At 37.4% G+C, this 25,798-nt stretch overlaps 1 protein-coding gene across 1 annotated transcript in view; it reads right to left on the reverse strand.

Annotated features, from left to right (window-relative positions):
- Positions 1 to 25,798, reverse strand: part of VPS41 (VPS41 subunit of HOPS complex) — a 99,372-nt gene that overhangs the window by 39,026 nt on the left and 34,548 nt on the right. The window contains exons 5-10 of the mRNA XM_051610114.1: positions 21,241 to 21,315; positions 15,597 to 15,659; positions 14,400 to 14,465; positions 5,299 to 5,418; positions 2,052 to 2,198; positions 801 to 867 (exon numbers count right to left, since the gene is read on the reverse strand). Coding sequence (XP_051466074.1) covers positions 801 to 867; positions 2,052 to 2,198; positions 5,299 to 5,418; positions 14,400 to 14,465; positions 15,597 to 15,659; positions 21,241 to 21,315 — 538 coding nt within the window. The remainder of the gene's footprint in view (positions 1 to 800; positions 868 to 2,051; positions 2,199 to 5,298; positions 5,419 to 14,399; positions 14,466 to 15,596; positions 15,660 to 21,240; positions 21,316 to 25,798) is intronic.

The raw sequence follows: 25,798 nt of genomic DNA on the forward strand, positions 1-25,798 counted from the left end.
ATCTTGCCTGAACACTCTTGTCTACAGTCTCATGTCATTACAGTCAAGAGAAGGAAGCACCAGTGTTTGCAAACTATTGTCTACTCAAGTCTGCAGAGTGCCAGTAGGTCTGTATATCTTCCCAGCACTACCTCTTCATAGATACTTTCTTTCTCCAGAAGAAGCTTCTGGAGACAGTTGTGACCTTTTGTTTATATGCTCTCTTTCCCTCCAAATTGCCTTTGAACTCCACTTTTAGCTTTATTTAATGCATATTTTGTCAAGACCTTTTCCATTGATCAGTAATAACAAAATTTATTCACATCACCTAAACTAGACAAATAAGTAAGCCAAGGAGAACATTAAATGCAGAAGCAAAAAAGGCAACAAAAATTAAAATAAATTTTCTAGCTCTACACCAAAGAGATGTCTAAAAAAACCCAACAGAACAGTTAGGAGCAGTGTAGTCAAACAACACAACCAAATAAAGTAGCACATATTTTTCCTTTACTACTACACTGCTCATTATTTAACCAAGATGAAAAACCAAGTTCTCTGTAGGAATCTCCATGAAAGGAAAGTTAAGACATCCACTGTTCACACAAGGATCACAGAATTTAAGACTCTCTACAAACACAAAATACCTAAAACAAACTATGCAGGTGAATATTATGACAACCTCACCAACTGCAAATGAGAAGACACTCATGTTACGACTACATATTGCCTCTGAATTGTAACAGCTTTTCCAGACTAGAATGCAAAACAAAAGACCTTTAAAGCTTATATAGTTTTCAAAAAGTGCATTTGTACAATCGTACCTATTTCCACATAGCGGTTTGGAAGGTCACGCATTTCACTGGCATGCCGTTCTTTTACTGAGCAAACCTAGGAAACAGAGATTGGGATCATTATGGTGAACAACCTGCAATTCCAGAAATTGTGCTAACTCTTTCCAGAAACTCCTTTTCTTACTGAGGCATTCTTGGACATGCATTTCTGTATTTTGAAAAACACTGGCTGTAAAACAACGATGATGCATCACTAAAGACGGAAACCAGAAAGAAGAGTTGTAGCTGTAGACCACAGCCTTACAAATACACTGGGAGAAGAGAGGGAAAGATGGACGCATGAGAGAAATCTAGTAACTTCTGCTCACTATGATTTCTTCAAAGTAGCATATATATGAGTTTAGCTTTGGTATCTTCTCACACTTTGCATCTCATTACCTTACAATTTCAGTAAGAATTATGCTAGTGTATCAGGAGGAGAGTATGTACACAATGAAATGCAAACACCCAAATGTGGTGAAGCACGCACAACAAAAGAGGGAAGACAGATGCCAAACTTATGACAAGCCTCCTCATTTGTAAAACTCCAAGTTTAATGCTCCAAAAGCTTTTTATGCTTCACCTACCTCATTTTACCCTCCCTTTCCATCTACTCCTACAAAGCACTTTTAATTTCTGACTGTGCAGTGATGTAGCAGTCTGTTATTAGAAAACAGCTAACAGGCTTGTAACAAACTCATATCAGGTGTTGGTCTGAGCAAATCATAGCCAGTCTGCAGTGCACAAGTTTGAAATGCCAATTCGCTGCTAAAAGCAGAACAAAACCCTAACCAGCCTGTCCCCTTACCCCACATCATTTTTATTATGGTTGACCGAAATCATGTGGCTGTTTTACCAGTCACAGCCTCCTCAGCCCCCAAAACAATTCCCCCCCCAAATACTGCATGGTAAGTTGTTCTTCCTTAATGCTAATCAAAAGAAATGAATTCAACAGCCCACTAAAAGCTTTCTAAAGAGGAAATCTCTCCAAGGCACAGAGAAGTGTCCCTGAGGATTACATTCGCTGCATGCTCACACACAGAGATCTGCCTGACCGCTGGGTGTCTGTCACTCCTCCTCCTCATGAGGGTCAGTCCAATGACATTTCTATGGCAGCAGGAGTTCTGCACACTGTAGTCAAACCAAATTCTATTTTTTTTCGATTGTCTTTGCTTTTCAGAAATAATCCTCTGTTTGTCTGTGATAACAGCAAGCATTTATTACAACGACAGGTAACTGCACCTTTACTGAATTTCCCCAGCCAATAATCAGCGTTAAATTATCCTTCCAGCAAAGGCTGCAGGGATACATATCTGGGCGAAGGCTTATGTCATCTCGAGGCACATTGGTAATTCTTTGCTTGGAGATCATGTCAAGTATCTTCACGCCCTGAAAGTTTAAATACAAGAGAACTTTATTCAGTATGACAAACTCCTATTCACCACATCCTGTATTATTTTGTATGCTAAGGCAATCATAGCAGCTTATGGCCTAAGTTGCAGGTTCAGGCTGAGCATACCAACAGAAAAAGCTGTTGATACAAAGACCTATCTAATTCAGGAGGTGACAGAAGGAATGAAGTTAGAAATTTTTAATTCACATGCCAAATGAAAAGATACAAGAAGTGAATCAGTGACAGATTAGCAAATCCAGTGATGAAGGAGTTCAGGCTGATTCTACTACTGGAGAAATGAAGAAATCCCAGATCGTCCACAACAAACCATGCAGAGAAACAGAAATTTCCACCTTGAAAAAAGGAAAGATGTGAGCAACAGCTCATTAAGATAAAAGAGGGCAATCTGAACTGCTCAAAAAAACCATTTCCACTCATATCAAAACAGAAAAGCAAGCATATTTAAATTCTGCTTAGATTTTTCACTGGCTCCTCAGGAAATCTCCTAAACTAAAAGAACAAAAAGTTTAAAGCAGGGAAGATTAAAATCATTTGAAAGAGAGAGAGAGGAAAAAAAAGTTCCACTAATCAGATTTTTTCTATGTCATTTAGAAAAGGTGAGTTATAACCTTTCCAATAGCAAAATGGAGATTAATTTCATGTTAAGTAATGACTTGTTCTTAGTGATTTAAAAACTAAAGTCCCTAAAACAACCAAAAAAAAGCATTTTAGTAGGTATTTCATTTAAGCTCAGTGAGCAGAAAAAACAATTCTCTTGATTACAGAAAAGGGGACGGAAGGGACCTTGAAAGGTCAGCATCCAGGATGCCATTCCATGTTAGGGTATTTCTAAGTGACAAAACCAATATAAAAGATTCCTCTGCCTGTTTCTGTTCCCTCCCACTGTGAGTTTCTATATCCCCAGCTGTATAGATTCAACTGTTTATACATCAAAGAGTCTAAACATGGGGTTTGTGGTCTAAGCCATTTTTTGGAGGCTTGTTTTTTTTTGTTTGTTTGTTTGTGTAGTTTTTGTTTGGTTGGTTGGTTTTGAGTTTTTTTAGTGCTTTCTTTTCTGTTTGGTTTTTTTTTTTAAATCACAAGGAGTGTGGAGTAAGCTGTATGGGGGTGGGTTGGGTTTGTTTTCCAGTGATCTTTCTAACTAAAAAACTGCAAGATCATGGAACACACTCCTGTTGGCATGTCTCAGGTTAACAGCCATCAAGGCTTCAGAAAAAACTTACCACACAGCATCTGCAATGTACAGAGCCCAGATATCTGAGTAATATGAACAAGGTACTTAGCTTTGTGTTTTCTAAGCTCATCTCACAATTTTGCAATCTTGCTTGAACTTGCATTTTACGTTCACACCTGTTTTCCTACAAGGCAGCAAATCCTATATGGGATAGACTAGCTTACATTTCAAGTACCTTTCAAGCCAAGAGAAGAGGATCCTCTAGTTAAAAGACTTCCAGAGTCAACTTCCTATCATGAAGGAGCCTAAAACCTGTTCAGAGGGGAGCTAGGCAGCCTCATGCCTCTAAGGATTTGATCCGCAGGTGCCTCAGTTTGTAAATGGCCATAGAGGAAGAAGAAGAGGGTACAGCACCAAACAGGAGTTACCTGAGCATCTGACAAGCAGAATTAGACCTTGCCTAAATAACCTAGAACCCATCTCAGAATATTCAGTGGCAAACAAGCTCACCTACGTAGTGCCAAAAAAATCCACACCAAACAAGGCGCAAGAAAATAAAATCTAGGTAGCCAGACACAGACAGTAAGAAGCAAGGCTATACAAGATTTTCTCTGACTTCTACGGGAAAAAGAAAAAAAAAAAAAAAGAAAACAAAGCCTTGCTAGAGAAATTTTTAAAAAGGTAAAGGGGGAAGGGAAAGGCCAATAACCAAATATATTAATCTTTTGGAGGGCAAGTGTCATTTCATTTTTCATTTAAAGATAGGCCTGACCGTGGCTTTTTGTCTCTGACAGATGGCTCTCAACATTTTATTAGTATTCTGTGTTCTGATGTGGCACATCATCTCTAGGGATAGCTCTCCTCAACTGTCCTATCTATTCCCAGCAGATTCACCTAGAATATATATTTTAATTGTAAGGCTCTGAAGAGAACAAACCCATCAAAACGAGCTATTGTTAAGACGACCAAGCACTCACTGAAGTTTCAATTCTAATGCTGTCATTAAAGGGGAGCAAATAAACAAGTCCACCTCTAACAATTTCATATTAAAATGGTTTTGAAAGGAATAAAGGAACAATGGATTTAAAATATTTTATTACATGCTTCCTTTCAGGAGGGAAAAACAATGGAAGGATAAAAGCTAGTGTTTTGGAAGTACTTTCATCACATTTTAAAATAAGGCTTTGGAATTTAGATGTAATACATACTTCAAAACATATCCCTCACTCCTGAGCTTTAAAACACAGACCTTGACCCATCAATTAGATATACAGTGATAGGTGAAATGCAACACTCAGCATGAAAGCAATGGTCCCCTTTAAAATATGAATTACACTTAGAGCAAAAAGGGCCTATTTTCTCCTAAGTCTAGAGTTTTCTAGTGGCCTACCAAAATAGGAAATTATTACTGTCATTTCTATAATCTGCAGCATTAGAAGTGCATATGATAATGTCACTTCAGTACAAAATACAAAACACAGAGAGGTTTGTAAGGTGGGGTGGGAATGGGGTTTGGGAGGTGGTGATTCTCTATTTTTATATAAAGAAGAGTTACATTGGCATTCCTTCCTCAGTTTGCTTCAATAAATTGCACTAGTCAAAACTGTGCTATACAATAATGCACAGTAGTGATCATCCACAACACTGATTATATAGAGCTACTTCTCTTCATTTCTTCAGAAGTAGAAGTCATATTGAGAACACTGACAGCAGGAAATGCCAAAAGAAAAGTCTATGAAGAAATGGAATCTAGAACACCATCCTTCAATACCTTTTATATTTGATTATTTAAATGCACCATTTTTCAATGTAATATTTTGGCAATTAACAATGAAACACTTCAAATATCAGTATAATGCAGTGGTATCTTTGCTCATTTAACAGAGGTGGCATATACTTACCATATTATTAGCCCAAGCAATTAAGTGTCCTCTCCATTTTACATTTCTTATATTTCCTTCCCCTTCATGTAAAACTGAAGGCTTCCATCTGTTCATCCAGCCTCTCTCGTATAACAGCAACTATGAAGAAGTGCAACAAGTAATATTTCTGTGACATGGTTTTGCATGAGAACATGCGAGGTCTTTTTTTGTTTCATTATCCCTTACTCTATTTGGATTCAAGAGCAACAAAAAAACCAATCCTATCACAAAACAAAAGCAAATATTGTCAAATATTTGCAGATAGTACAAATACATTGGGAATCCTATATACTACAGAATTCAAGTTACTTTAATAAAGTATTAATAAGCAGGCTTTCAATAAAGTTTCTCCAGAGAACTTGTAAGTATTATTTCCATGTTAAGAATAAAGAAATTAAAGCACTTGAGAACTTAAGCCTTCAACACTAGTGACAACACTTCAGAAAGCTGATAAAGAAACCAGTTCATACCTATTCACTGATCTGCTAATAGGCTCTTTCTTCCCTCCAAAAACCAACCAAAGCATTCCGTGTGCTTGGTGTAGTCAAGGAAAATTCTTGAAAACCCCCAAGTTTCTGGCCTTTTGTTTGACCCCAGGTGGAACTACAGGACCTTGTGCAGGGCTCTAGAGATGCTGTGTGTCAGTTCCACACAAGCAGACTGCACTGTATCACAAGCACTGCTGATTCTGAAACTTCTGTGGTTGAGAATCTATGGTTCTGCAAATAGGAAAGGGGTTTTTTGAATATCTAGATGCATAGGAGATGTTACAAAATGCGTTGCAGCAGCAAAGAAAAACCCAGATCCAGGCAGATAGTTTGTTACAGTCCAGCTTTTTCTACAAGTTCCTGTATGGTTTTAGGAAGTTCTTTAGTAGGATTATACCATAGAACCACTTCTTAGAATGAAAGAATGCCAGGCTGGAAGGGACCTCAAAGATAACCTGCTCCAGCCTTTTTAGGTAAAAATACTGGATGACATGGCCCAGCACAATGTCAAGCTGAGTCTTAAAAGTGTCCAGTGTGGGGGAATGTTCGACTGTTGTCTTAGTGAAAAATTTCTTCTGGTGCCATTCGCTTTGAGTGATGCAAAGTCCAGCACTTGGAGGGAAGATGAAGCATCTATGAAAGTTATACTCCGAGGTATCAGGCCTGTCAACTTTTGCATGAGAACACCCACACACAGACACACACGCAACCCAAACCTGAGCTCATGTGAGTGCACAGTGATCCCTAGGAGATGCAAAATTGCCACCTACAAGGACTTTTACCATGCTAAAACCTAAGCCGAGTACTTTTGTTGCTAATATTTCCTAAGATCCAGCTTTTCATGCTTTTTTATACATAGTTGCATAAATACATAAAATGATAAGGCACCGACTGTTTAAAATAACATCTTTTAACAAGGTAAGGGGGTTTTCAACTACACAGGCTGCCCCTCTCTCTCACAGCCACAAGATGGCACCAAAAGACAAGTATATTCTCCAAGAGTTTAAAGCGGTCGCTATCTAGGATGGTTTATCAGAAACTTTTGCTTGAAGTGCACTACAGATATCAAACTCCTCACTCAAGCATATCTTCACATTTTAACCCCACCCAAAATGACCCTGCATCCTTCACAAAGCTCACATGAAGGCTCACCTTATAGACAGATTACGGACTTTTTTCTACATATGTAAAGGTTACTCAACAAATCTCCTATGCACTATTTTATAGCAACTAAGGCAAGACACTGAAAGCAGGTAACATCTATGCTTGCAAGGCAGTGCCATGCAGAGGAATTTCCATTGGCAGGCTGATAGGTGGACGTGAAACACACGAGAAACCCTCAGCCCAAACTCATTAGTTTCAGTTAGAAGCTGAGAATGTCAGTAAAACCAAGTGCTATGTTGATTCAGACTTGAAAATTAGTTTTTTCCTTATTCACAAACTCCCAACCAGAGGCTTCTTTCAATACTGTCCAATAAAGACTACAGGAAAAAAAAATAGTATTTTCATCAGGACTCACTGGACAAGGCTGAAAAAACTGACACGGACATTGTAAAAGGATAAAAGTGGCTAATTTCAATTATATTAACTTTGAATCTTTTCTGCTTGTGACTGAATCATAATTTAACTTTATTTATTACATGAAAGATCCATAGTAAGCTTTAAATGACACTTTATAGCTATTTTGTTACTGTTCATGCTTTGTGAACATCATACTTTTTCATGATTGTCTACCCGAATAAGAAAACACAAAGAAAATAACCTGAAAAGCAACCAGTAAGAAAAAAATAAATAAAATTCTGCTTCAGTTTGTGCTCAGTTCTAAGCACATGCTTAATTAAATTCTCTGAGCAAGGCAGGAGAAAACAACAGTCTAATATTGCCTGTAATAAAGATGGAAAGTGAGTCTGAATCACTGCCACACCCAAAATTCCCCACGTCATACTAGCAAGTGCAATAGGTCCATCACTGAAGCCAAGAAAAAACACACTAATTTATTTGCAATACAATTATTGGCATTTTATCAATATACATAATGTGATTTATTTATTATTTCTTTTAGCCACAACACCTGGAAACCGAGTTACTGACCCGTAACTTTGTCACCTGCTTTGGAACTGCTATCCACCAAATGTGTCTCTCTAAACAAGCAGCCTAATTTATTTCTTAGTCTTCCTTTCTGTCTTCATATTGAAATGTTTATCGCACCAGAAGGCCATTTAAAACTTCAAGAGAAGCTAGACACATAACAAAAATCCACTGTTTCTAGAGGGTTTCCTCCTACCCCTCCCTCTCTTTTTGGTAGAGGAAGAATATTTTAGGGCTTTACTTCCCATAAATTCCGTATTTTGGCAGTCAGCATTCACAGTGCTTATATTTCAACAGCAGCCACAAAAATCACTTTCTTGCATTCTCTGCAATGCAGTTTGTATTTTCCTCTTTTTTATTTGCTCTGGTAAATCCTTCTAGTCCTTTGTTACAATACAGTAGTGCTTAGAACAGATTCCCAGCATGTATTTCATGCACCGCAACATGATAATACACCTAAATTAAAACAAAATAAACTTTGACATCTAGGATCCCCACCTACACTCCTTCATAGTACATTGCAATCCTCAGGTAGTTCACTGCTTACTATTTTGTGACTCTTCTCAACTGCTTATGCTTGTCCAATGGCTCATTAAGAAAACAGACACACTGAAATACATGATGCAAGAGGACACCACAGGACACACTGTGATCCTACAAACAAGTGGATTTAATTCTCTTGAATTAGTGAATACATCTCTGTATCTTTCTCTAACAGGAGATTAACCTCCTCCAAAAAAGAACTCAAAACTCTATTTCGGAATGTATCAGCTAAAGAGAATAGACTAGGGCTTGGATTTAATGGAGCCTGTCATGCAATTAGCATTAACACTAATTACACATAATCCCAGTCTTTTAACTATGTACAGGAATTTTCAATCCTCTGAACAAAGAGGCCAATGACTGCAGCTTTGGTAGTATCAATATGGTGAAGTAATTCAATTCAATTTCATCCTACTAGCAAATACCACCTTCAAAACTCTGAAATAAAAGCTGTCTTTTCTCACACAGTGAAAAGTTTCAAAGGAAACACGCTTTTACCGAAGTACTATGCACAGCATCTTTATTTTGCTTCAACATAGTACCTTCTCTGAAAAGATCTGTAGGAGTTTTACAGAAGAAAAAGGCTGAGACTTCAACTTATAACTAAAGAGCCATCCTTCCCTTCTCTATTGCAGCACTGTTAGATTACTTTTTATTTCACAAAATAAAAATTTGGAAAAAACTCCAGTATTTTCCTTCTCCTGCTCTTTGTTTGCCTGAGCGTGAAGATGGGCCTACTTGTGGAATTTGTTATGATTTTGGCATCTGTGTCACTAGCTCTCCCCTCAGCCATACAAGATCACAAAACCCAAAATGGTTACAAGTGCTCACTATAGACATTTACTGTTTTCAGCATAAAGCCAACATTTACAGGCACAGCCAAGATTAACAGACACCCAAGAGTAACACAGAACAGCATGCCACATGAAGACTTACTATTTAATCCTGCATCCCTAGGAAAATATATAGCAACAATAAAAAATTATCACTTCTCTTTGGAATAGCAATGGACTGGATGAGCTCAAATGAATCAAAGCACAATGAAAGCCTCAAGTTTTCAAATGAAGACGAGTTTTCAAAATATTGTCTCAAAATGCTTTTGTCTAAGGAGCTGTGGTATGGGATAGAGGTGAGGGTAGGAGGTGGAGTCAAGGGAAAGCACGCAAGGAGGCAGTGGCAGGAAAAAACAGCACTGAGAGCTGCTGCTGCAGTTAATGGACAGCCCAACTAGAAATCTGGAGTTTAATACAAACAAATGCCATAGAACTTTTATTAGGCAGTACTTTTAATAATTCAACTGCTAGATTCCAGCTGTCACCTATTCATAAATAGCTACAGAATTAACACCGTGGAAAGCAAGTCCTGTAGCCTTGCAGACAGAGACACAAACTTTTACACATTTAATATATTTACATCATCTTTGTTTGGCACCTCAGGCAATGGAAAGTCTTCTACACAGATATTTGCAAAAACACAGAACTACAGATTCCACATACACAGGATTATGATCCATTCCCTCTTTACACAACTCAAATTTGTTACAGCACAGGGAGAATGCTTTTTCATGATAAAGAAGAAATGCACAGCCAAATAATAAGAATAAATGTAAGCAAAATAATCTCCTTATTAAGCAAACAGCACATCACTACATATCAAAGGCTCATCTGCTCAATAATAGGAGATACATCCGGGCATTATACATCGTAGCAAGCGAATGGCAGACTTGTGTTATTGTGGCTTCCTTGCTACTACACTTTGTTTCCTGCTTATGGTAAATTACCCAATGCATAGACAGAAATTGCCATACTATTTTACTCTTTCTTCACTTAAACCAGACCTTTGAGTATTCTGACTGACATTTTATAGCTTACAAAGCAATTTGCCTTTCTTGTCTGGTACTCTTCTACCCAACATAATGCCAAACAGCTGACTATCCGCTTTCTAAAAATGGACTGTGCTGCAAACAGCATCCTGACAATTTAATAATTTGTCAAAGTAGTCCAACCAGTTATTATGAAGCACATATCATAGGGTTCAGAGGTAAAGGTCATCTACTTACTCACAAAGTGCATCTGCTGACACTAAAAAGCAGACAATTAAAAAAAAAAAGTATCTGAGACATTCCCTAGCAGACTTGACTTTACCATACAGATTTCATTACCCATAACAGCAGTTGCAGATCCCCAACAATGCTACTTCTTTTCCTGCTCTGTGCACTGTTCACAACCACTATCCTGCTTTGTATATGATGATGCTTCCCACCTGGAAGTGGAAAGGGCTTTAGACCATCTTGTTTTTCATCTCAGGCAGAAGACACAGTGGGTCCAACCCAGGATTCCAAGATTGAAGTAGTATTTCATGTAGGTTTTTTGTTTGTTTGATTTTTGTTGTTGTGTTTGTTTGTGGTTTTTTTTTTTTTTTTTTTTTTTTTTACAGCAAGACATTTTTCCCTGATAACATTAAGTTCTCTCTGCTTTTACATGAGACAAAAAAGTTTAATGCTTAAGCATAGGCATAGATGCCAATTCTAGGAGGACAAATGGGACAAACATATTCAGACACAGACGCATTTGAAAACCGGTTTTTATAGTCTACCTTCTCCAAGCAAAAGAAATACAGACCTAATTAAAATGGTTTTTTTAATCCATTTCCACTATATAAATATATATGAAATAGCAATATATTATGCAGATGTAGACACAGATATAAAGATATGACTGCTGACAGTCAAAGGGTAAATTTTCCATTTTATCTTGTTTCCCTAGCCCTTAAAATGCTTCAGATGGGATACTCAAATCATCACTTATTATACAAAATGTATGTCCTAGGCAAATGAAGAGGCCGAATAATTTTAGATACTGAATATCCTACTCCCATACTGGCTTTGGAATTAATTTGCTTAATTGTGCAGGCTTTCTACTACCATGCTAGGTAGAGAAGTGCCCCAAATACCTTAATTACTACACATACAGCAGAGTGACTCAATCACTCCAGAGGATTCACTCTCCTAGGAATTCTACTACAAAAACCTTTATGTCTGGTTATTGATGTTAATCAAAACATGAAATAGGGAGTCTCATCAGTGCCTCTGCCAAGAAAGAAACCTCAAGTTGTCCTGCTCTCCTTATCTTTACACAACATGCAGCAGCTGATACCTTGACTTAGGAACTGAAAACACCTTCAGTCTTCTCTGTTAATTCTGCCTCTTTAACCCTCTGGATATAATGGATTCTTGGACTTCACAATAATGTTCATTTAGTTGATGTGTTGGGAAAGACCAGCACTCTAATGGTTAAACAAAGAACACCTTGTTTTCAGCTTTACCGCCCTCATTTAGTTGGCTTTTACCCTGTTATTTTTTAAGATTAGACCCTTTTTTAAACAGTAGAGGGTTACGGCCTTCAATAGCACAGTATTTGTCTTTTCCCTTGCTTTGAAGCTCTACTGTCTGCTCTGAAAAGGAGTGCCCTGTTATTTACAATATACACTGTTATTATTTCAGAGTTACCATCATCTGCCAAGTCATCACAATGGTGCTGTAGTTAATTGCAGAGATAGAGGGGAGAGGAGCAGGGAAGTGCCTCTACTTAGTATGGTACCTATTGCTTCTCTCTGTGACTGTGTAAAAGTTTCCACAATACGTTTCCTGTTTCTAGGCACAGGTTGTATTCATTCATTTTTTTAAAAAGGGTGAAAAAAAGCCATCCCAGCGCAAAATAGAAGGTAAGTATCCCAAGATAAATTAAAGTTGTTTACTTTTAAAAACTAGTGCTTAAGTAAGCAAACAATTTTTAAGTGTTTAATTAGTTCATAATACCATTTAGAGAAAAACTGCTCTTAAAGGGCTCTAGTACATGCCTAGGTAAGCAACTGTATAAACATATTAAGGGTTTAATAATCTGCAACAATTTAACAACCTGCAACAACTTAAACAGCTGCTCCAGGTAGTACTGCCTTAAGTCAGCTTTAGGTCAGGCTCAGCTTCTATGACAAGGCAAATCTCACCATCACACAATTCACACAAGTTTCAAGCGTGTAACTGTGTTGGAAAGTCAGGGTCTGCACCATGCATACCTGAAACATACCACTTAGGTTTTATTCCCCCTCTACCTCTCTACTTCTTTTTAAGAGATTGTTGCCCACCTCGAACATTTGCAGATGCTCTGCAGTGGGTCTCTGAACTGTAAAGTTCATATTTCATACATTTTATATTGTTAAGAACTGCATATTTCTCCAAAAGTGAAAGAGGTGATAATTATCCCCTCACACCATTCCTTAAGCATTCTAATAAGGCAGATGCCTGGTTATAAAATAAATAATTAATTTGAAGCAGATATTAAAAGTGGTTTTTTTGAGATGAGACAAAACCAGGTGTTAAAGGATAGGAGGGCAAGTACTTGCTTCCTGTGTGCATGTATTTTCAAGGTCTTTTTCTTCTGAGAAAAGAAAAAAATACCTTCAATGAGTAAGTAGGTGGAATTTAACTTTCTCAATTTTCAGAGCATTTTGGTTTTGCTGTTATACAAGCACATATGTTACTTTTCAAAGAGAGGAGAAAAATGGGAAGGGTTTCTACCACAAGGCTAACAGGTTTTATTTGTTGGTTTAATGTATCAATAAAATCAAATTACAGTTGTCGAGGGACATTTATTTCAATGCTAAATAGCTTATGTTAAGATGTCAATTAAAGTTTTCCTGAAGAGTAAAGTTCCTCAGCAAAAAAACGAATGCATTAAGAATGAGTATACCATTCCCCAGAGAACAGACTATAAAACAACCTGTCAAGTAATCAAAGATAACCAAAGAGAATGTGTTAACTCCCTGATGGTTTTTTTTCTGTTTGGCATCAGGTGAATGCAAGTTCTTTTACCACCTGACGGAGCCCTGTTCTATTAATTCCCTGCTTCTCTCTTTCTATACCACTTTTATCAGCACTAAAAAGCTTCACAAACTGGTGGCTGACAAAGACATACACTGACTATGCATTATTTTAAGGACAACACCAGCTCTGACTAGCCAGCAAAAGCTGTCAAGCATACATGCCACTTAAAGCAAAATGAAACCCAGCTTTGCTTTGAAACATATTGAACAGTTAATGAAAATTAAGTTGTGTTCTGCACTAGAAGTCTGTATTTCTCACATGCTGGTAAGGGAGAGCCATGGCATTCAGTTTGATGCATCTGTAAGTGAGGATTGTTCATCCTTAATTCATAAGAGAAGGCAAAAGGAAAAGTCCATGCATTCAAGAAACTGTTCCAAATCAAACTTTTCTTATTTTGACTGAAAATACGCAGTGTGATACAAGATACTTGCACGACCTGAAAACAACTGTAACCTGAAGTCAGAATTGCACCCTACACCAATAAGACACCTAAAGCACATTTAAAATAACTGCCCCAAGTAGAAGTTTTTAACTACACAGATACAAGTAGTTTAAAAAGTGGGAGCTCTACTCTACCAACAGCTGTCCTGAATCAATTTAAAAATGTACAAACAGAAAACCCCACACCATGAACAAGAACTGATGAAGACACTTGGGTTTGTTTACTTTAAAAGCAAAACAAATGAACAAAAAACAACACAAAAGCAAAAGAAAAATCCTAAACAAGACCAAGACGCAATGTAATAGTTCAGTATTAAGGTCTAACTTCCAATCTCACTTCAACAAATTAAAATTAATGGAGCAAATCTGGTTTAGGGCATGCAAATGACATCTTCAGACTACGTAGACAGAAATATTTCTAATTTGAAGCTCAACTTGTTGCAATGTGTTTTTAACACATAAAGGGGACTTCACCCCTTCCCCAACAATTAGTTTTATGTAAGAATTTTTCTTTGAATACAATGCATAAAGAGAAGGGAAAAGCAGAATTCTTTGCTCTAGGTGTTGAAAAGGTAGTCTGAGGTATTTTAAAAAGCTATTTGAAGATAGCCTAAGTCCATTACACTATGACTGCTTACCTTTTTCCCACCTGTTACAAATTGCTTGTAGTGGGATCTTATGAAATGAGGATGAACAGCAACAATCTGCAGGGTGCAGAGGGTGGGAGAAGAAAAAAAAATGACAATATTTTAGCTTGAATAAGACTTTACAGGGAGCCCCACACAACCTTTTAAAACTTTGACAACTACCAGGTATTACAGCTGAGTTCTTTCTCTGAAGTAAATCTGATTGTTTCAGACATCTGTTTTTCATAGAGAAGAAAATTATCCATATTATATGGCATGGGACAAGACACACACCTGACACTGAGGGACACATTACACCACAAAACTACTTTTTTTGCACAGCAGGCCGCAGAATTAGAACTGTGCATCACAGGACTGCCACAAGCAAGGGTTAACCCAAGCAAGCCTTGTTTGGAGCCTGCCAAGAGGGCACATACAACTCAGCCCTGGTGCAGATACCTTGTGTGTCATCAGTGCACCTTAAATGGCCTCTTTGCCTTGTGTGTGACCTGTCAAGTGTGAGAGATTCAGCTGTAAGAGAGGTAAGGCCCTAGGAGGCCTGTAAGTCACATCTGATGCATGTGAAAACATAATTACTTCACTCCTATCCCTGCCCCCCAAGAGCAGCTGCAACATGGAAGACCCCAAGCAGCAAAATGCAATCACCACCTTTCCTCCTGCAATAAATGTTCCTCATTAAAAACAAGCTAGAGCTTCCCATACACCTACTAGAGATGCTTTTTCAATGGCCAGGCACCTACATGCCTCTCAAGCACAGTGTAACTGAAGATTTTTCTTCAGATAGGTTACATCAGCATCCCCACCCACTGCTTTATCATGCGGTAGGTTTATCAGATATGAATTGGTTGCAAAATATTGACCTCACAGTTAGCAGAACCCTCAGAATTTATATCATGGACCTATAAAGAAATATGTTGAGACAGGCAACAGCTGAAACAGGACAAGTTCTCTTTCACTTTGCCTTTTCTGTTCGAAAAACTCAATAATACTTCTTACAAAACCAAGATTGGCTTTCTTGCTGCCTAACTAGATCAAAAGCTTTTATATTGAGATAGATAACTATTTTGTAGTGACTTGAATAACATTACAAGGAAGCAGTATTCCCCTCTCTCATTTAGATTCAATGTGACCTTTCTGTTATTAAAGATGACAACAACACAATTACTAAAGATTAAAACAAGCACTTACTTTAATAGGACAGTCAAATGTTTCATGAAACTCTTCTGCGGAATACAATCCAAACACCTGCACCTAAAGAAGTATATAAAAAACCCAAAAATATTTACCTCATTACCACTGGAAAATTAAAGGTGAATGTATATCACTATCAACCAGAAGATTAACCTGAATGGTAAGAGGAACATCTTTTTTCTTTAAAAAGAAGAGCTGTATTTAACAATTAAGAGTTAATTGAGACATTGTGGGCTTCTATTATGGTGTATCTAAATGTATGCAGCTCTGCAAAAGTACATATTTGAATCTTTTCCCTTTTTTGTTACTAATACAGCAAAACCTACAAGTTCCTTTTGCTTTAGGCTTATCAAATCTTTTTAACAGATAGTAATTTAAGTAAGGTAAGAGCAACAAAATAACATTCAGGGGAAGATAAATTAAAACCTCTTCCTTTCTGAGAAAGAACTGTAACATTTTTTTCCCCTCCAAGCAAAATAAGGTTTACATAAGGAAAAAGAAATTTGTGACAATATAGCAAACCAGCCTGAAAACCAAGTACCATACATTTCCTAGCATCCTATCCTTCTCCCGAGTACATTTTGTGCTGTTTTGTTTTATTTCATGACCACTGATTAAATGTCTTTATCTGAAGATTCCTCCCTTCTCATCTACGTACTTGATGTCTCAGTACATTTAATAGTTAGCACTGAAGTTGTAACCACAGGCCATCAGAATATTTATCAGAATTAATCCATCTGAAGAAAGCTCAACATTAAAAAAAACCACCACAACAACAAGAACTAAAACAAAGGATGTTTCTACTATGAGGAGAATTAACAGGTTGTAAAATGTTCTCTTCCCTTTACTTACAGAACAGCTACAGAGGTATAAAGTATTAAGAAATATTAGACTTAACCCTATTCTGTAGTCTTAGCATCTTTCTGAAGTTTTGTAAGCACAACTCCCTCTTTTGGGCTGATGTCTCTTCATCCAACATGCAATAATCCCTTCCCCAATTATCTGATGAGACAGTTGACAACTCCTGCAGAACTAAGGAGTAAAACAGGGCTGAAGACTTAGGGCCAGGAATTAGTAATTGATTTACTAATTATGATTTCCACAAAGAATAATAACTAGCTCCTTTTTTCATAATTTTAACAGGTTTCCACCCACTTCCAGAAGCTGTTGGAACAAATCACACCAACAGGGATAGACACTGCTGTTGGGAGAAGGAAAAGTAAAAAAAGTTTCCCATGGAGTAATCCATGGAAAATTGTGTGACAACAAACCTACTTTAGGAAGTTCTCGGACAGGTTTAGTCATTTATCTGTATCTTCTGAAAAACATAATCCCTTCAGCAACTCTGCTCTGCATATTCAAGAAGTTGAACTCAAAGATCTGAGAGATCTTTTAATCTTATTTCTTTCTCCTCATCCCATTCATGATTAATTCAAAGGGATAACTAAAAAATAATAGTAACAAAACCCAACCAACCAACCAGACAAAGATCTGCAGATCAAATCCAGAGAATACCAGTAAGGGGCCTCAAAAAGTGAGGCTTAATAGCTCTAAAAAGATCAGTTCAGGGGACACAAACACCCAAAATTCCTGCAGTCAAGGAAACAAGAGTAAAAAACCAAGACTTAAGGTAAAATACAAGAGGAACTAAGCCATCAGTGAGGAACTAAGCCATCAGCCCAATGGCTCAAAGTTCAGCATCCTCAGTGAAGTTAAAAACATCTCAAACCACCTCATCTCTTTTTCAAGCTTGTCTCCTAGATACGTCTCCCTAAAGCAGCATTATCAGCTCTGTCCGTTACTCATTAGCGAATACACTGCCTCTAACAACACACTTTAAAAATACTGCTGCATTCAGTGTGTAGGGCTGAGCTACTGCTCCAAAGGATTGGAAAATCAATATTTGGAGACAGTGAGATGCATCACAAAGGTGTGATTATGTATAGCCAACCAAAGGGGTTTATTTGAGTTGGGCCTGGCCGTAAGCCTAGAAAACCTTAAGGCTGCTGTCTAGAGGATTTTTGTTTTCTGTTCTTTTGCTTTCCTCAGTTGGCACAGCATATCCAATGAAACAGACTATACAGAAAACAAACAGAGGAAAGAGAAAATAAGACAGAGAGAAGAAAGGAGGAAGAAAATGTATAGACATGGTTAAAACACAACACTGCAAATTCCATGGAAGCAAAATCCTCAAGAAGGACACAACACCCCTCTCGAATTAGAACTAATTAATACAAATTAAAATTAGCAACAGTGCCTTCAACATTTTATGATACTATACTGAACACAGCAATATGATGTTATTTATTTAAGACTATGAAAACAAAATTGAGCCAGTTAACTAAAGAGGAAAAAGCTCAGCATAAAATACATGTTACCATCTTTACTCTAGGGACACCATGCAACAGTTTATTACTTCTTAATTTCTTTTATTCTTCAGAGATAAAGTGATTTTTTTGATATTACAAACTTATATTGGATTTACCTATTTCTACTTTCTATTCCCACTCAGCTCATGATTTTTTGGGTATCTGGAAAAAGGATGTAATTATGAGAGTCCACTATATTTTGCCAGTCCACTCGGATTTTAAATATCCAGAACCAACCACTTCAGTGCATCCAGACTTTGCTTCCACATATGGAAGAGCAGCCAACCTTCAGTAAGCAAAAGGCAGGACAACAAACACATTTCATCTACATGCTACATTTCTTGGAAAAAATGATCAATATAATACTTGTTGGATATTCTTAACATAAACGATGTTACAAGCATTAAAAATTACACTGAAACATAGAAATTATATTGAAAACCCATGCGTTTACATTTCTTTGTATAAAAAGAGTTACAAATCAATAAAGGTACAATTTATAATACTGCTATGTAATGACTTAAGAGAGCTTTAGTAAAATTGGGAGTAGTCAGATCCAGCTTTTTCAACAGAGCATACAAGTAGGAAAAAAACTAACCTAATGGCAACCCTGCTTCCCCCTCTATTTATACCAGTGCCAAAATTCTCCTCTTATCCCCTAATATTTTAACACCTAGTCATTGCCTTCAGACAGTGGCCAGACTAGAGTGGTGGTGGTGGTTTCAATTTCTGTTCCTTTCTATGCCAGTGGTGATCAGCTGCTTCTGAGTATATTGGCACAGAAGATTTTCAAAGACCCAAATGTGCAGAACAGAAAAGCTGCAAGTGGCTCCCAAAGAACCTGTTGACCATGTATGACATACAGTTGGCCAGGTTTTGACACTAGGCCTGGATGCTGCCTGACAAAAAGAGGGCTAGAGAATTGCATTGTGATGCTATGCCTCACTCCCAGTCAATGTAGGTAGTCTAAATCTAGTTTGAGTGGGAAAAGAAAGAAAAAAGTAGTAAAATAAAATACCTCAGACAGCAGAATGGATATGAGGAGTATGTTCTCATCATAAGGCCTTCCTTCAAGAAGACAAATGGTCCCTCATATTAGATCCACTTTGATATTGGAAAATGCGCTCCCTGCCTATTGCAAAAATCTTTTGCAGTGGTCTAGAGGACATACCTTCATTAATTGGCAGAATATACTTGCATCAACCCAGGCGGCTCAAAAATTCACAAGTCTTTTTATTATAACTCTTTTTTGTTTAAAACAGATTTAAGAAAACTAAGCTATTTCACTCTTTTTTTAAAAAAGGGTTTCACTACTTTTGCTTATCTGACTGAATGAAGACTTTCCAACCAAACTGGTAAAAGTTTTTATCTTCTTACAATACAAACACTCCCACTGTAGTAAAGGAAGAGCTGTATGGAGCGTTAAGGTACACGTTGGTTATGACCCAGAACCTTTAAGTGCTACATTATCTGGACAAGAATTTCTGCTGTTTTCTTATAAGTAGCACAACATACAAGTATGTGTTTTCACCCATTTTAGGGGTGGATTCTTTTATAGAGACACAACTTTCCAGGACAAGCGGAAAGTCTAACTTCTAAAACACCCAGACCCTTCAAATCTCCACATGAGCTTTTCAGTGTAGAATATAGTGAGGCATCAACATCCCTGGACTCTATAAATGTAAATATGATGAATACTGCACTTGTGATACTCCATCCCTGTATCAAAAACATTACTGGAATTAGCCCTGGTTTGAAGACCATAGTTTAGACTGCCTTGTATGTAATGTCACCTATTGGATCCACAATAGCTATTTCACTAAATGAAGACAGATTAAACATTGGAGTCTTTTCAAGTAGAGCCACACCAGAGTAGGGATTATGGATTTTTTAATGTTTCTGATATCAAATACATATTTCTAACATTAATATATTAAATATGTGTGTGGCTTCTAGTCTCACTGCAACACACATATTTCAAGTCAGCAACCCACAGTTACATCTGAGGAGCCCTTACAGCAAATGCTTGCTTCTCTCCACCATTTAAAACACCCAAACCAACCATGCTAGCTCAACATTTTTATTATCTTGCACAATTACTGACCATTCCCTTATCTTGCTTAGGCAATTAGAACACCCTCTCTGTGTTTCTCACAGGCTGTAAAACTATACAACCCACTTTGATAGGCACTAGTATCCCAATTACCGTGTCAAGATAGTGACATCAAGATATCCCTGAGAAACAAAAGGTTTGGATACATAAACTGGCTGCTTGCCTGATAAGAAAAAACAACAACACCTTTTGGGAAGGTAAAAACCGAAGCGCACACTGTGTAGAGGGGTCATTTCCTTATTTTGCCTATTGCAAAATACAATTTTAGTTTTAATGTATAGAACTTGTACTGAATGGGATGCAGGAAACCTTCTCCCCAGTAAGTCAGATGGATATTGAGAAATTATTTAAATTATTTTTAATGCACTGCATTTGTACATAAGCATTGTATTAGAAAACAAGCTTAAATACACCCTATGCATTAGAATTGTATCATTGCAAACCAACATTAGAGAAGACTACCATCGACTTAAAAACAAAAAAGACATTCTTATAAGTGGAAAATCAATCACCAAAACCACTAAATGTCACAGCTCAACATTCTAGAGAAGCACTGATAATTGTTAGTTATACACTGCACAAATGATATATGTCCTCAGTCAAGGAAGTAGGTGCCAGTTTTTTAGGAAACTGTACATATATTGATTTTACATTTATTTAATGCGGCTGTTGTAAGACACTTTATTCTTCTGATAAACTATGATTGCTTATCAAAAGATTCTATAATTCAAGAGAAACATTCATAACGTGTGTGAAAATGAAAACTACCAGCCCACAGAAATCATGCCCGCAAAATCCAATTTTGTGGATTTATAGCAGAAAGGCATTAAACTACTGTCTTGCAGGAACAGCAGTCACTGAAGTATAACTGGCACAGCAGCAATGATTAAGGTGACATGTCCTCCTGCCACAGCTGTTAATCAGCTTAATACCAGTTACATTATTGACATTTGTGTAATTACTTTTCCTACAGCACATTTGTGCAAAATATATTTGACTTTAATTTTGTGTATTCAAAGGTGAGTCCAGTTCTCAAAATGGATAGTCAAAGTGGTGGTGCTAAATGCAGGAATTAACTCCACAGATATCACCATTATCTCAAGTGTAATACTGAGGACTACCTGCTATCTCATTAAATATAGAAATGGGTTTGTTGTACCTTGCCATCTTCTGAGCAAACACCCATGTGCTCTCCACTTTCATCCAGGCTGATCTGATTTATCTTCACTGGACTCTGGGAGAGAAAAGACACGTTTAAAGTTGACTTTAAAGATACATCACCAATCACATGCTTTAATGTCCCCAACACTTCTGAGATTTACATGTTAATGGTTGTGTAATGCTTAGTTGCATGAATCAAAAATCCCCACAGAATAGGTACTTCTATGACAATGCCAAAAGACAGCCATCTTTCCAGCCTTTCGCCTAACATAAAAATTTGACTTTTTTTGCAGTTATACAAAAGGCTCTAGAGCTCATGTGAAGCATGAAGCTCCCAGATCTTGAGCATCTGCACCTGCACACCACAGCTGTTCAATAAGAACCTCTCCTGCTGTCAAAAATCCACATAAAACACACTGACCACACAGGCATCTTCTGGTTTGGTCTGATGGCTATGCTGGTAATTAATTATTCCTTCAAATCCCTTCTCTTGCTTTCATTTTTTTGCCTCAGTGTTCTCAGAAGCAAGCATTAGAAGACATTGAAGTGCAACACAGGTTACTCATTCTTAGACAAATACTGAAAAACTTCTGAAGACTGCACCAATTAAAAACACTTCCCTTTCTCTATCCAAATACACTTTTGGTTCTTATCTACAGGGTTATATGGCATCTGTTACTGTTTACTTTAGCTTAAACATCTATCCTTACCTTAAGTACTGAGGACTAGCTTATAACATCATTTGGGTAACACAATGCATATCCTCTCACATGCAAAACCCCATCCAATTACATTCAAGTACCCAGAACATTATGTACCATGATCCTGATTTCACCCTCTGTAACAAATACCTCACCATTTCAAGCATCACTGAAGGATCTTCACCCAATAAAGTCTCTCTTACACATTTAAGAAAAATTTCTCCTATAAAATTTGGAGGGAATTAACCACAACTCAGATTGTTCCTGTGGTTTTGAGCATGACAAAAGAAAAATCCATAATGTGTTCGTGTGAAAAGAAAGTGTCACTGGAACATTGCTGGAGTTGCAGGGTGACATTAGATGTTACACAACTGTATCTAAAATATTTCAGGTCCTAATATACACTATGGCAGCTGGAATTACATAAAAGTACATCAAAAAAGTTATATAAAAACACACTGTCCAGATAGACTATCTACAGGAGATAAACTGAGGTCTTCTCACAGTGTTTGGAAAGCTTTTCCCCATAATCCTTCACAAACAAGCAAAACAAAAAAACAGCTCAGGGAAATGAAGTTTCCCTGTCTTCTACCTTGAAAAGAATATATGACCAAATCACATTTCATTTTCTAGAAGCTTCTTTCTAGTCAGGGTTGAACAACTGAGCCCTGCAGTGCAAAAGCTGCCTGATGAGCAGGGAAAAGGATGCTAATAGCCCTTATGCTTCCCACTTCCTTGTGTGCAGGATACAGCACTCTTGGTCTCATTAGGTCTCTGCAAAATGCTACATGGAAATACCACAATTACTGCCTATCCCAAAGTGGTTTTTCTGCTCTGTGTGGTTTGCCACAAAATGCACTGCCCAGGAAGATGTCAAACTAACCTCCCTTGACTTGCGTTCCAGAAGGATCTTCATCCACCACAGAGTGGCTACACTGCGTTGCTGCGTTGGAGCGAGCGCATCGCTGGCCACGCAGGCAGCTGGGGCAGGCAGCTCCCTGGCTGTGTTCCTCCCAGCACACTTGGGGGGGTGTCAGCTGGGGAGCACAGCTCAAACCCACCAGCTTGCTGGTGCAGTCAACATCCTTGTTAAAGCTCTGATTGTCAGATGCTACAGCCGGCTAATTCCAGGACTGGAGGATGTCGAGTAAGTCAGTTGTCAGTCTCACTGTCTAGAAGTTTCATAGAAATGGCTAGCATGGGCCTTTATTCCTGCCTGACCTTGTCTTTTTTAAACTTATGTTTTGCTTATCAAAGTGCAAGGGAATATTTTGTCTTTGTTGAGGGGGGGGGGGGGGGGAAAGAAATGCCAACCTCCATCATTCCCTCTGCAATGAGAAATACCTCTGGACCTCTGAAAAGGCCAAGCACAGAAGTTCAACTGGGTTCACCATGGAAGCAGCATGGGTTTTTTGTTCCGCTGCACCTAAGTTGCCATTGCCATTCTCCCTTCTTTTATTACTCTGCAATTGGAAAGGCAAAAAGTCCACCTTGATTAGTCCCACCTTGACACATAACCATATGCTAAGATAAAATGTTCAAATGGTTCATCTCTTCAGCACCTACATTTGCTGTCAGGTCTGACATGGCGGCAACAATAGGTTTAGCAGCATTCATGCATGATGGGACTTCTTGGAGACATTCTACTACAACAAATCCCAAGACAAAAAGAAACAAAATAGGACAGTAGAGAAGAACTGACAGCTCAGTTCTGCAGTCCACAGATCCCATGTTGCTGGCAAATGGCTTTGATGAAGTTTGACACTCAAAAAATTAAGTGAAGGAAGTAGGTAAGGTAGACTAAGTTCTCTTCACATAAAATGTGAAGACGAGGAGCAGGAGGATGGAATTTATGTATCATGCTGCAGTTTGGAAGCCACATGGCACACTTTGGAGATGAAACGTGATTGTACTGAGGTAACAAAATGATGCCTAGCAAGGCAGAAGGTCTTCTTATATACACGTAGAATACAATGGGAAAAGGCAATTTCACAATATTTACAATTTTTTTCCACATTTAAAATTGTGCACAATATTTCAGAACTAGTTTCTTAAGTAAAAATCAGATGTTACCATGTTTCGTGACTCTGTATATAACTGGCAACTTGTTGCAAGCCTTCTCCGTGCCCAACATCTCTATCAGATGCTTTGAACTTTTTAACTTTCTCCAATTCTATTTTTTTTTTTCCTATTGTTTGCAGTAGAGACAGATGACAATCAGGGAAAACAAATAAATTCAACTAAAAGCAGACCTGCTCACTGTATCACAGGAGACAATAGTCTAGATGACGTACACCAGGCAAAGCAAACGCAGAGTATTTTTTTCAGCACTGATGTTGAATAGTTGGTACTGTAGACTGCTAGTACATTCACTGATTTTACTAGTGAGAACATTCTATGGAGCACAGAAAGTGGTGATAGCACATCAACTAAAAAACAGTCAAATCTGAATATTCAATGCATTTTTTAATAAAGTTCCAGCACAGGGAAGAATAGCTAATGTTAACAGCTTCTTGTTCTGAGCTAAATAACAGTCAAGTTTACCATTTCCAGAACTAAATTCCACTGGAAAGCTGTTTAATATTTGTATCTTATCTATCCATCTATATATCTAGGAAATCCGACCGTAGAGATAAAATTGGTACACTTGTTATCTAAACCAAAGTCTTTCTTCTAGCTCCAATTCATTTTTTCATATAAATTATTTTTATAAATACATTACTGTGCCAGTCAATAAAGTTACCTACTATTTCAAACTTAGTTGTATTTATATCCTGTTAATGCCCTATGGATAATTTTGATATTTCAGAAAAGAGGAAGATTAATAATTTTAAGGGTTACCCTCCCAGACCTTGCTTCTATTTCTTTCCTTTTTTTTTATTAGCCATTATCAACTCAGCCATGGAGTTACAACCATCTGTCCCGTAAGTTTTTTTCAAAACTTATTCCAGCTAACCCACCAAAGAGTTTAATTTGCCTAGAAAAAATAAAATAGGTTTTGGGTTTTACAGTATAGAGGATAAATGCTCCTCCTGCAACATCCACCTTTACAAAGGTCAACAAAAGATGAAGAATCACTCAAGGTTAGAGAGGACACAGATAAACAGTAACTCCTCATAACCTGGAGGACTGATCATTTGACACAGAAGGAACCAGGATATGCTCTGAGGTTTGGGCAGTTGATTTCTTTAAAGGTAAAGGTGGGAAAAAAAACCTGTCCAAATTTACAGGCATCACATTTTTTAAAAATAATAAAAACTAAGTATTTTAACAGCAATGTGAAGTCAAATGGCCAATCTAAAAATTAGGAACATATCATCCATGTAAATAATACTCAACAGATGATCTAATCTTAAACCCCATGTCATAAAACACAGAAAGATGCATATAAAATGTTGAGAGAACTACTAACAATTATTTAATTAGCACTATAGTAGGCAGTATTTTTTTAACCTAATCAGGACCTCTAGCTTTAGGCCAAACAAGGAAAAACGCACAACTTCTTTGTGGTCTCAATGATACTTCCAGTACTGTATAAACAATAGTAACACATAGTATTTCTAAAGCAACATAATCCAAATCTGGCAATAAGGAGTATCCTGTTATTTTGGGAAGGAAATACACTGTAATGATTAACCTGGGAAGAGTTTCAGAATTTCACAAAGTGTGGGAGTTCTGGCAAAACAGGAAGAAACACCTTCAACTGAATTTTCATTAGCTGCAGTTTTCTTTCTGATGGAGACATGTTTGGAATTCTGGACAACATAAGTAAGTTTAGCTGTTCAAAATCAATAATGTCAAGCTGACACTACAGAACAAAAAAAATGTTACCTTAATGGAAGAATGAAAAGTTTT

The sequence above is a fragment of the Apus apus genome, chromosome 2 (assembly GCF_020740795.1).
Source record: "Apus apus isolate bApuApu2 chromosome 2, bApuApu2.pri.cur, whole genome shotgun sequence".
Taxonomy (NCBI): Eukaryota; Metazoa; Chordata; class Aves; order Apodiformes; family Apodidae; genus Apus; species Apus apus.